At 38.2% G+C, this 13,695-nt stretch overlaps 1 protein-coding gene across 1 annotated transcript in view; it reads right to left on the reverse strand.

Annotated features, from left to right (window-relative positions):
* Positions 1 to 13,695, reverse strand: part of LOC145994263 (protein takeout-like) — a 37,177-nt gene that overhangs the window by 974 nt on the left and 22,508 nt on the right. The window contains exons 4-5 of the mRNA XM_083130367.1: positions 10,512 to 10,654; positions 99 to 248 (exon numbers count right to left, since the gene is read on the reverse strand). Coding sequence (XP_082986493.1) covers positions 99 to 248; positions 10,512 to 10,654 — 293 coding nt within the window. The remainder of the gene's footprint in view (positions 1 to 98; positions 249 to 10,511; positions 10,655 to 13,695) is intronic.

Raw genomic sequence — 13,695 nt, forward strand, 5'->3', positions numbered from 1 at the left:
TACTTGTTCTTGTTCGCTAGCCCCAGAGATCTCCCGAGGCAAAATGTTGACTTATCTATGCATATTTGTGTACACAACTTAACCAAAGGTCCACTTACTTAGGAAGTTGTTGTTCCCATATATGCCGCTCAGGGTGAGCCTCGTGCTCTTCATAGCAGGGGATATCCGAAAGCTCTTGAACTGGATATAGGTCTTGCCGTCCCTCTTCACTGGCTTGCCGTCCGCCGACATGGTTCCCGTCACGTCAACTGAAAAAGAAATCCAATTCAAACAAACGTCCTGATTTCACTTATGCATGTAGAGTCACATTACTTTCCGAACATCTCCAGTCTAGCTAGCGAGCCTAGCGAGATCGTACAGCGTGAGCAAGGCAGTTCGCAATAGGTGATGCTTTGAGATGAAGCCAGCGTCTCGCTTGCAGGTTGGATGCTTCGGGAGCTATGACTCGCTTCGAAGCTCAAACAGCCACATAGGTTACGGAAACAATCTCAGTCTAACAGTAACACAGTGCAACGTGTGTGAAAAAGTTTAAAAAATAAATATATTTGGCTTTTTCACAACAAAAATTGTGTTTATGTGCTTGTAACAACCGTAAGCAACAAGTGAAATAATATCTACACTCTGTCTCGAAAATCTCTGGACCAAGCGAACGAACATAAATCCTTTGCGCAAGAAGGACTCGAGAGGGCTCGACCAATAAACGCGCGAGAAGGGAAGTGAGTGCATGGAGGGGGAAACGCGTTTGCAGTTTTTTCCGCTCACTCGCTTTCTTCCCTTCTCTGCCGTTATGCGGAGCCTTGGTCCACAGATTACCTAGACATGAAGAAAAAGTGACTTCGGTGTAGCGCTAACCTTGTTTATTTTCTGACTATTACGATTAGTTCATTTTCTATTGTCATATTCAGTTCATCGTTATTCAAGTTACGTTGAAGAATATTCATAATACGCAACAGAAGGAACGAGATTCTATCTTCCAAAATCCTCAAGTTTTATCCAAATCGGACTATTAGCTCCTGAGATACAGCAACCTACAATTCTTCGAGTTAATTTCAGTTAATCCTATCAATTAATTTATTGGCAACACTTTTACATTTTACAAAAGTAGATAAAATAGATACTCAACAATAACTGTGGCTCGGACAATAATCCGAAAGAATAATGGAACCATTAATGTCCAGAAGTTTAGCCAAGGTTAATGTAATCTAAAAATATATAGCCTTTTTCACCTATATAATTTCATTGCATTCCCAGCAATTTATGTTAATTATTATAAGAGCGTCTCAGGAACATGTTAACATCAAACTGAAGGAGTGTTTTTAATGTGGCAACACTGTTTGGGAGCGGGGCTATTCCTTGTTTATCCACACTGGGAAAAAATAGTTTTCTTTCCCGTCCCTGGAAAAATGCTGCCGACGTCCATGAATGGAACCACCAAGTCATCTTAGTGAAACACCTTTGTTATGCCGACAATGGATCGTCTAGGAACCAAGTGCATCTGCACCGGAAGCTAAACCTGTTTCTGGTTTCTTTCGGCTTTTTAAAGACAATGAATTCTAGAGGGAGATTATTTCCATAACATCTTTGGCTGGTATGCATTAGAAGCTTCGGAGCGAGTCACAACTCTCGAAGCAGCCAATCAACGAAGCGAGCCGCTGACGTCATCTCAACCCAGAACCTATCGCTAAGCCCCCTGCTCAGGCTCCACACGCCCAGTAGGCTCGCTAGACAGACTCGCGTAGTCCGCTGGAGATGTTCCGAAAGTAATTCGACTCTACTCGAAATTGATTGATTGAGTGATTTGGTTTATTTTTACTTCGCTTTTCTGCCACTTTTGGCAAATCGGGAAATTGAGGATGGGTGATGATATGATGAAATTTATGAAGGGGCACTCATAAAGAACGCCCATGACAAGAGCGGGATTCGAAACTGGGACATTCTGCTAGAAGATTCTAGTCTCCAGACAGGTATATTACCTATTGTCTCAGTATCCAAGAGCAACAGGTGGCTTCTTACAGCAAGGAAGATACCTCGAAATTCAGGTTATGAAGAAACACAATTCACAAACATTTAAATTGAGATTAGTACAATAATAGTGATAAAGTTTCAACAAATCTTGAGTTCTAGGTACGTTATCTGTGTTATTTTTACATCACGTCTAAAGAAGGGTCATTGAACCCATAATTTGCCGTGTCTGACGATTCTACCGTGCAAAAGTGACGCAGAAATCGTACTCCTAAAGGAACTATCAGACCGAAGCGACAGGCATCAAGCATCACGAAGATTTCACACCGAACCTGCAAGCGACGCTTGAGGATTTTACCAAGTGAGGCAAACTTGCGCAACCTGTCATGACGCTCCTGTGCGAAACGTTGTTGTTGATTGGTTCGTTACCAAGTGACGCTTGTCGCTTCGGTCTCAAATCTCTCTAAGGGAACGTCACGAGGTATCCTGGGTAAACCAACAATATTCCTTTTCATTGGTTACTTAATCTCTCCATGGGCCCATTTTTGGACTTCGCAAATCCACCTGTTCTGTTGTTATGTATAATGCAATATATTTTTCCTCCTCCCTTTTTTGTGAGAAACAGGAAAGTGGATGGTACAGCTGTCATATTAATTATATAAAGGGATTTATTTTAGAATAATTATTGTGAAGTGATTTAGGTTGTATTAAAAATATATTCTTTCGAAGCTTGGTTTTGGGTCATCGCTGTGTAGTTTATCAGAACTGACCTATGAAGTGTTTGTACAAGTTATGAAACGGCCAGTTGCCTTGTCGGCAAAGACAATTGATTTTATCTTTCAAAATTACACATAGTGAGTTGTCAGTCATGATAATAAGAGTACTAAACAACTGTTAGTCGAGACAATGTAAATGAGTATGTTGATGTAACCATGTAAATAGATCATTGTACAAAATAGCATAACAAAGTGACAAAGCTTTTATCACAAATCCAGTATAATTATAGTATTGACTAGTTTTCCAAAAACAAACGAAATGTGCAAGAGTTCGAACATTCTGTCACGTAGTTCTCTGGACACCATGGTAGATACAAAATTCGTACACAATAAATAAAGTTTACTGGGTCAGGACACGCATGTGTAAGGTTGTATAAAAAGAACGTAATAAGGTAATGGTACACAGTTCAACATCCACTTTCTAGCTACGCACTGTGGAGTTACCACATAAGCGACTTTCGTCTGAAGTAACTGTTTCGACTCCAGCTTCAGTGACTTGTCTTGTCGCTGTTGTCTGTTAGAAATGTACTTCCACATGTAATTGTGAAGGACTTAATAATCTGTTGTAAATATCTTCATCTTCATGTAAAATTATGATTTTGTTGGAATACACCAATCAAGAAAAATTTAATCTTCGAGTGTGATTTTATTTGGAGGTAGCTATAAAGCTTTTACCGGACCAACGAACAGTTTCTTCTGTGAGTGTGAATATTTTGGTTAGTACCTCTTTCGACTCCCTGAGGATACAACACTGTGTCGATCTCATATGCCTGATAATAACCCATTGTGCAACAGCCCTTGAGGGCCAGAACCTATCTACCGACTGCCTGCCTCACTCCAACATGCCTCAGCAGAGGTGGGCGATCACCCAACCGGCTACGGGGTGACGTTCTGTCTGCACGACGAACCCAGGTTTCCATGACTGGGTTACGCTACTCGCTCGTAGCTCCCCAATTTCCTCACGATGGTGGTTGACCACCTGTTCCATACACAGGCCGAAATCTCAGGATATAGTTCTTACGCTTTCCCCAGGAGACTCAAACCATGGGCGGGACACGTCGATCTCACCAGACAAGAAAAACTTGACAATAAGAAAAACTGTTAAGAAGAGCTGAAATCAGGGTTCTTAAAAGGTCCTGGAATTTTAAAAAAATTAAATTTCGGTCCAGGAGAGAAAATCAGCAAGCGTAAATGGGTTCTGAACTGTAAAGAACCTTTTTATTTGTAAACTACCAGGTGGTTATAATTAAAGTGACTGTGTTCAGAGTGGTACAGCACGGGCTGTAATGAGAGTAGCAGTCTGAAACTTCGTAGATATGCTAATGAAGCAATGCGGTCGCGAATTATGAAAAAAAAAAAAATAGTTCCAATTCTCGCCACCAGGGTAAAAAATGGCGCTGTAAGCAGTCAAAACTTGGTATAGTTACAGGAAAAACACTATAAATTGCAGAAAACAATACTCTTTGTAATAAAATATCGCTACAATTTCACTATTCGAATTACATGAACATTACTAAAGGAAAAAGCAACAAGCGTCACCAACAACAACCAGGGAGCTCACACAATGGTTAGGCAATTTCACCGACTTTGACGTCAGAGTTATGGAAAATTCCACGTTTTGACTGCTTACAGCGCCGTTTTTTACCCTGGTGGCGAGAATTGGAACTATTTTTTTTTTTGGCATAATTCGCAAGCGCATTGCTTCATTAGCATATCTACGAAGTTTCAGACTGCTACTCTCATTACAGCCCGTGCTTTACCACTCTGAACACCGTCACTTTAATTATAACCACCTTGTATTTCAATTCGGTCCAGGAACCTTTTTTCCAGATCAATTTAAATACGGTCCAGGAACCTTTTTCAATGAAACAATACGCAACTTGGACCGAATTCAAATTGTGCTAGAAAAAATGTTCCGCTCCTGCAGCGGATCTCAACAGAACCCATTAGAATTTATGAGTTCCTGCACCTTTAACAACCCTGGCTAAAATACTCTGAATATTCACACCGGTTCAAGGCCCAATCAGTTATTACCACTGACAATTTTTTGAAGGTTTCGGAAGCAGAGCAAATTCAGTGTTCAACCTTTTAACGCCAACTAATACAAAATACACCAAATAGAAACAATTCAGAAGCATACACGGACTAGCAGGATGTTCAGAATCGTGTTCAAGGTTTCGAAAAAAGATGACGTTTACAACATCCAAACCCGGAATATAACAAAAGCTATATTGCCTTACGCTGACCTATAAAGTCTCTGGCCCCACTCGCTTGACAAGAACTTCGCAATTTCTGCATCAAACCCGGTCTCCTGACGAATCGTCTTGCTTCCTGCATCTAATCTTTCTTTTCCTTTTCCTTCCCTCACGTTGTTATCCTATTAGCACCGGTTCCTCTCTGTAGGGGCGTTCCCTGTTTATCGTTGCATGGACGTTTAAGCATGAAATGTATTACATAGGAGCTTATGCAACAGTGAAAGGAGCAATGTGCAACTATCTTGCAAGTATCAAGGGATGCAGCACGACTACGGTTATGATATAATGCTCTATAAAGTTCCATGCATTTTCTTTGCATGACATAGACGTAGGCCTCCTTGATGGCGCAGTGGTAGCGTCGTCGCCTTTTAATCAAGGGGTCCCGGGTTCGATTCCCGGTGGAGGCACATAGTGGTTCGGAACCCACTTTAAACTGTAGGTCCAGTCCCAGTTAGCCTTACTGTGCATAAAGTGGACTTAAACACCAAATTAATCAATCAAAAAAGGCACCTGAATTGTCTCGAGCTGAACCAGGGAGTGTGCGATCTTTTATCCTCAAGGCCATTCTGCAAAACGAATGTCAGAAGAGGTTTGGTGTGGATTTGCTGACAAATGTATATGTTCTTTTCTGTTTTCGTTATTTAACGTTGCTATGCTACCTCTGGAATTCGAATGACGAATGGAGTGATTTGATGTTCTAAAAACCAACCCTGTAGCAAATTGGTTAGCGTAACGCGCTTCAAAGTCGAATAGCTGAGTTCAGATCCTGGTCTTCATCCCACCTCCATCTGTCACATCTTTAATCTTTATCATCGAAATTAACGGAGACTGGTAAAACAATGGCGTGAAATAACAAAAACCTAACTTCGGTGTCGACTTCTGAGTTTGAAGCGTTGTTTCGTCACTCAATAGCAACGATAGACCGTGAGAGTGAAAGGAAATAATTATTATTTTTCTAATGAATAGTAACAAGAGAAGAGCGATTTCCAGTCTATGGCGATAATGAACTCTATTTTGTGACCGAAATATGTTTAAAATGAATTTATGTTAATCGATGCAGATGTAACCCATTACGGAGGACCTTCACCATGACGTAGTGATAACCAATCAAGGGGCCCTGGGTTCTATACCCGGTAGAGACATATGAAGGCTTGGATCCCACTTTATACTGTAGGCCCAGTTCCGATTGGCCTATCTGTGCATAAAATGGACTTGAAAGAAAAACTCAAACTAATTAAGAACTTACTGTAAAATACTGCCTTTATCAAGAATGATAACAACGAAAATGATTTCGAAAAGCAACAATACGCAAAGCACCTCAAATCTCTACTGGCTTACAACATGATACTATTCGTCACATCAGAATTATTATTTTAGTGTTCAAACTCTGGCATTTGCAGAAATTTGCAGCCTTGAAATTCATTGTTTCTCTCAATGATTAAGTGCTTTCTGTGCTTTGCATTGCTCCAGCTCACACAGAGCTCTAGCTCTTCGTGTGAGTTTATATTAAATGTGATAGAAGCTTATCTTCAATCCTTCACACAACTTCGCTATTTGCTTGCTACAGATTTGACATCTTAACAGAACTTCTATCGAACATCGCTCATGAAATATATCTTATTATCAGCTCTTAATTCACCTTTTAAGTTGACATATATTTTTATTTTTGTTATTTAGCATCGCTTTTCTGCCACTTTTGGGAAATCGCAACGATGAAGATGAGTGAACATATGATAAATAGAACATTCAAAAATAACACCAATGATCAGGCCGTTATTCGAACCTGGGGCCACTGACGTAAAAGCGTCTAGTGCTACCACTCAGTCAATTTTCACATAGAAACTTACACTTACATACCTCTTCCTTACATATGTATTTCGTTTTAACTGCTGCACTTCTCTTATGCTGAATACTAACTCCTCATTTCAGGTTTATCTCATGTTTATAGCTATTGCTTTGTAGTGAATGATACTTAATCCTATTAAACCCTCGTGAATCTTATTCCGAAGAAAACCCTGTTAGAGGATTACGTGTGTAGTGTTATTCATAATATATAATAAACTCTGCTTTGGTCAGCATTTTTAGTGTATTTAATGAAAATTGCATTTTCATTTCGTGTTGAGGCACATTTTCTTCGTCCAGATTTTGCATTTAAAAAATGTAGGTCAAGTATATATTAGTCATTGTGAATTCGAGTCAATTGAAACATTTTGCGTTGTTGCGAGTTTATCTATTAGGATAAAATTTGGGCATAATGAATGTAAGTAGAGAAAATGACACTTGTATATCAAAATTGCCATGTCGAAATGATCTCCGAAAGTAGTGTTTTAGCACGTGCCGGCCACCGTGGCAGAGTGGTTAGCACATCGCGGTACGACGTCAGAGGTCCAGGGTTCGAATCCTGGCCCGGGCATGAATGTTTGTGAGTGTCCATTCATCAATTTCATCATATCATCACTCATCCTCATCTTCGCAATTGAGCCAAAAGTGGCACAAGAAACGAAGTAAAACAAAGCAATTCAATCAATCAATTCAAGTATAGGCCATGATTGTATCTGGTATATGAACGAGATGTGTCCCGCCTCTCAAACAATACGTGGCTTGTCCCCACCGAACGAAGTGTGGATTAATGTCACTTTCACTTATAAATGAATTGTCCGAAAGCAGGTATTAGGCATGATTGGTTGATTTGGTGTTTTAAGTCCACTTTATGCACAGCAAGGCTAATTGGGACTGGACCTACAGTTGAAAGTGCGATCCGAACCACTATGTGCCTCCACCGGGTATCGAACCCAGGACCCCTTGATTACAAGGCAACGACGCTACCACTGCGCCATCAGGAAGGCTGTATTAGGCATGAACCGAACAAAAAATACTCCTGAGGAATTACAAATGTTATAAGCCAGTTCATGGCCGGGAGTTATTGACAGTCTTCCCCAACTTATCCGCTCTAGATTCCGGGTTCGAATCCTGGTCTGGAAATTTCTTCTTTAAGTGTCCCTTCATCAATTTAATCTGATTATCATCAATCCTCATAGTTGCGATATATTATAAAAGTACATAAAAGCAAAGCAAAATAAGATCAAATAAAAATAATTGTAAAATGACTACAATATCAGTACTACATTTGAAAAATAAAATGCTTGCAGAAGATTCATCTTCAAACAGGCGTTTGGGGGAGAACTGTGCAGACAGACAGCACGCTCCCGAAATTTGCCAATCCACCTTTAGCATGACCTTCGATACTGGAGTTGTGCTTTTCAGGAAAGTTTGCTCGACTCTCCTCAAGCGCCTTATCAAGAATGCCTCAGTGTTCGTAGTATTGTCAACTTATTTTCCGTCGGAAAAATCTTTTTTCTCTAATGTAATTTGCCGTTGGCTGTACATACTGGAAAATATGCAGTAGCTCTGTCTGGTTCGCTGCCCTTTTTAACTTCCTTCAAACTCACGTGTACTTGGTTACACGGTGCAACACCGACTCGTCTATTTCGTTGATTTGGTGTCAAGTAGCGTATTTGGTGTCTGCAACGTTTGGGCTACGTTCTGGAGCGGTGTACAGTGCTGTGTATGGTCACGTGGTGCGTGCAAACTAATGAAGTCAACTTTTAAAGCAGCAGACAGGCATTTGTTGAAACTTCTGAAATTGAACACCAGTTACTTGTTAAACGTCAATCCCTTGCATCAGCCTGGCACTGATGAAAAAGTTCAGTGAAATAGGCCGAGCTAGTATCGCTTCCTGAAACAACTTTTGAGGAGGATATTCGGTGAAGGCACGATTTCTATCTGATGGTGTCCTTTTTTCGTACTTCTTACGTTGCATTGGGGTAATGGCAACAATGAGTATGAGTAAGCATGAAATGGTGAGCAGTCACTCAAACCCGAAACTTGAGTGGTGAAGTTCTGACCATCGAGGTTGTTAACTTGTGATGTAATGGACACAGAAGAATATGGATGTGCATGTAATGAATGAAAAGTGGGTCGAAACATGATACAACCATATTGATTGTGACCAGACGCCAGAGCTTCATTAGTCGGCAAAAATGCAGTTCAGGGTGTACTACGTGGAAAAGAGATTGACTTTTGCTGTCATGAAAAATGATCACCTCTCACACTTCAGAAACGGAAAGAAACCTAGAGACTGACACAAGGAACTTAAGTAAACAAGAGATACAATCTGGGACAGGAAGACAAAGGAGTAAGAAGAAGGAAGAGAAGAAAGAAGGTCTAGAGATACAATCTGGGACAGGAAGACAACATAGCAAAAAGAAGGACGAGAAGAAAGAAGGTCGAGAGAGAATGAAGAGAAACATTAATGAAATTAGAAACGTATGATGAAAAGACTGATAGAAACAAACCGATGCAAACGGGGAAGAATGCCAGGAGAGAGAGAGAAACAGGAATGAATGTAGAGACATAGGAGGAAAAGAGCATCAGAAAGAAAGAGAAGCAAGCGAGAAATATAAACGGATAGCAAATACAACAGAGTGAGAAGACCTAAGAGTAAGAAGTAGGTCGAGAGAGAGAGAGAGAGAGAGAGATGGAGAAGGAGAAAGGCGAAGAGAAAAAGAATAAAAGATAGAAAGAAGAAGATAAAGTAATAAATGAAACAATCGACACCGGAGGGAATGAACAAGAAAAAGTAGATCCTAAGACTTAGAAAGAAATGTTAAAGCCTTAGAAAAAGATAATAAACAAAGAAAGGTGGAAAAATGATACGAATGGCATGAGAAGGAAATATAAGTATTCCTGAGGGTGATGTGCCTCCCTCTTTATGCACCCTGTGAGTGTTCATGTTTGCAGTATTGTGATATGAACGAATAAGTGTGCACAATTATATAAAGAAGTGAAGTACGAAGATACAAGAAAGGTAAAAGGGAAAATTAAAAATTAACACCAAGAAATAGTATTTGAGAAAGGTTCGCGAAGGAATTAGTGAAGCAAATCAGGAAGAAGTGGGAGAGAGAGAGAGAGAGAGAGAGAGAGAGAGAGAACATAAACCAACCAAAAGTTTGATTGATTGATTGATCGATTGATTTGGTGTTTTAAGTCCACTTTATACACAGTAAGGCTAATCGGGACTGGACCTACAGTTTAAAGTGGGATCCGAACCACTATGTGCCTCCATCAGGTATCGAACCCGGGACCCCTTAATTACAAGGCGACGAAACAGACCAGAAGTAAAGGGCTACATAATTATTATAATTTCCATACAAATATATGCTTTGTAGCTGTCATTTTGTCTCTATCAATAACAATTTCTCTTACAAAGACCTGAACATCCTTACGAAAGAAGATGTCTCATTAGCACTGTAACTTTCAGTGTGAAACAGATTAACATTTTGAAACTTGTTAGTTGTGGGCAAGCCTAGGCTCTATTTTATTTGTGTTCATGAAATTGAGAATTTGTTGTTAAAGGAGATCATTTAATCTTACAATCAACACTGCACAAACAGATATAAGAAAATAAATCCTAAATTTTTGTTTCTTACGAGATATACATACAAAATAGAACACTTACTCATTGTCATGTTCAGGCGGCCCTTTCCGTATATGGGCACAAGGACAGCGGCCCCGTTCACTTTGTACTCTCCGGCTAGATAAGCCCTTGGGAGTCTCATGCCGACTTCCACATGAAGGTTCAGGCTGTCGTCTAGCTCTACCCTGAGAAACGACAACAAAGCTAAAATATCAACCACCACTTTTACACTTAATACAGTTCTAGCATCAGCAAATGTATCTGTTGTTAACAAAATCTAACCTCGTGTTGATAAATATACTGGTATAGTTACGACAACTATAGAAATGTCATAGCGTAATGTTGTTTTAAAGTTACGAGAATGTAAAATAAGACAGGAAATGTAATTGTTAAATGAGCAACAATGATATAAGTCTGAATGTAACAATACGAAGTCATTGTGTGCATTGTCCTAATGAACTTTTATCAATTTAAAATGCACATTTAATGTCTTCCTATATAGCGATTTAAAAGTAATTATTAGTGAAAGAGAACATGCTATGAAATGTAAATTTACAAATATATTATGTACTAAAGCATAATAATAAATAAAAATAAAATGAAGCGCACACAGCAGAACCTTTAGTTCCAGAACCTAACTTGACTGAAGTTAAAGATGCTATTAAAAGACTAAAGAATATCAAAGCACCTGGCATTGATTTAATACCAGCTGAGTTAATTAAATATGGTGGAAATTCGTTAATATGTCAAATTCATAAATTAATTTGTTTAATATGGAATAAAGAAGAAATCCCTCAACAGTAGAAAGAATACATAATTGTTCCTGTGTTTAAAAAAGGTGATAAAATGAAATGCAACAATTACCGTGGAATTTCTCTACTCTCAACAACATATAAAATATTATCTAACATTCTTTTAACAAGACTAACCCCATATGCTAATGAAATTAAAGGTGATTATCAATGTGGATTTAAACGTAACAGATCAACTACAGATAAAATTTTTCACATTAGACAGACACTTGAAAAAAAGTTGGAATATAATCAAAATGTCCATCAGCTATTCATTGATTTCAAAAAAGCATATGATTCGGTCAAAAGAGATAAATTATATAATATATTAGTCGAGTTTGGAATACCTAAGAAGCTTGTTAGTATGATAAAAGCATGCACCAGTGAAACAGAAAGTAAAATTGTGGGTATTAATGTGTCTGACAAATTTACAATTCATGATGGGTTAAAACAAGGAGATGCATTATCTCCATTGCTCTTTAATTTTGCCTTAGAATATGCTGTTAGGAAGGTAAAAGAAACTAACGAAGGACTAAAATTAAATGGTGTGACTCAGTTGTTAGCATATGCAGATGATGTAGACTTATTACGGGATGATATAAATACAATTAAGATAATGCTAAAATATTTTTCAAAACTGCTAAAGAGATAGGTTTGGAAGTTAACAAAGAGAAAACTCAATATATGCTTACAGGCCGAAACCAAGTGTTAAGTAATAATCAAAATCTAATTATTTATAACAACTCGTTTGAACCAGTTTCCAAATTCAAATACTTAGGAGTAATATTAAGTTGTGAAAATTATATTAAAGAGGAAATAAAAAGTAGGCTTAATTCAGGAAATGGTTGTTACTTCTCTCTTCGTAACCTTTTGTCTTCTCGTTTAATATCTAAGAAACTAAAAGTTAAAATATACAAAACAGTAATTTTGCCTGTAGTATTATATGGGTGTGAAACTTGGTTCCTTACATTGAAAGAGGAACATAAATTGAGAGTATTTGAAAACAAGATCCTTAGGGAAATATTTGGACCTAAAAGGGATGAGGAGACAGGTGAGTGGAGAAGGTTACATAATTTAGAACTACATAATTTGTATCCATGTCCAGATATTATTAGAATGATTAAATCAAGAAGACTTATGTGGGCAGGCCATGTGGCACGAATGGGAGAGGAAAGAGGAGTTTACAGGATTCTTGTTGCGAAACCTGATGGTAAGAGACCTGTAGGAAGACCAAGACGAAGATGGAGGGACAACGTCGAGATGGATCTAAAGGAAATTTGTAGGGATGGAAAAGAGTATATATAGATCTTGCTCAAGATAGAGACAGATGGAAGGCCTGTGTTGCTGCAGCCATGAACCTTCGGGTTTAAGAAGGCTAGAGAGTTAGTTAGTTAGTTACTAAAGCATAAGTTCATATATGATAGTAACATTTCTGGAAGGAAACTAATAATGCAATATGTAATGGAAATTTGTAATGCTAAAAGCAACATATCCAAACAATGGCTGCCTTATAGCACTTTTAGCTTTTGATTTTCCCAAACTTTAGATTTGATAAATTTTGTTGTCTTGAAAAGGTTCTATCTGAACACCTACTAAATTATCTGCTTTCCCCTTAATTCTACTAGGAGATTGATTTGCACAACGCACCCTATTCTCTAGTTGTACAGATCAACATGACATGGTCGTACGTAAAGGGAGGGTTTAATGGGTCCAAACCCCATCCATTTGTTAATAAATGTATTGCATTAATTGAACAATCGCATTAGCATTTGATCAAATCATTATAACATTTAAAATCATTTTGAAAATATAACATAGTTTAGAGGTGGTTCACATACAGAGTAAATGCCCATGTACTCTTCATATAGCTACGATAGTTAATATAATTTTATTACATTCATATCTTCAGAATAACTGTATCGCAATTCATTATGTAAGAAAAACTGAAAAATAGCAATTACTCGTATAATTTTCAAAAAATAGTATGAACGCACAGATATAATTTTAAAATTTTGAAAGCAGAAATCTAAATGGGTGGTTGGTTGATTTATTTTAAGTCCACTTTATGCACAGTAAGGCTAATCGGGACTGGACCTACAGTTTAAAGTGGAATCCGAACCACTATGTGCCTCCACCGGGTATCGAACTCGGGACCCCTTGATTACAAGGCGACAACGCTATCACTGCGCCATCGGGGAGGCCCTAGAAATCTAAATGTATGTACATAATTATAAATAATGTAATTGTAAATATAATTAGTGCACTATGTATGCAGTAAAATATTTAGAAATATTAATTCGAAACTGTTTGCAGACAATAATAATGCAAATATTTGCAACTTTTAATGAAAAGAATCCATAATCAATAGTCATTATTAATATTACAAGAATTTAAATTTTACTATTCTCGGACTACTGAAACTTGAATCCTTCCAG

This window comes from Lepisma saccharinum, chromosome 10 (genome assembly GCF_977018435.1).
Source record: "Lepisma saccharinum chromosome 10, izLepSacc3.1, whole genome shotgun sequence".
NCBI lineage: Eukaryota > Metazoa > Arthropoda > Insecta > Zygentoma > Lepismatidae > Lepisma > Lepisma saccharinum.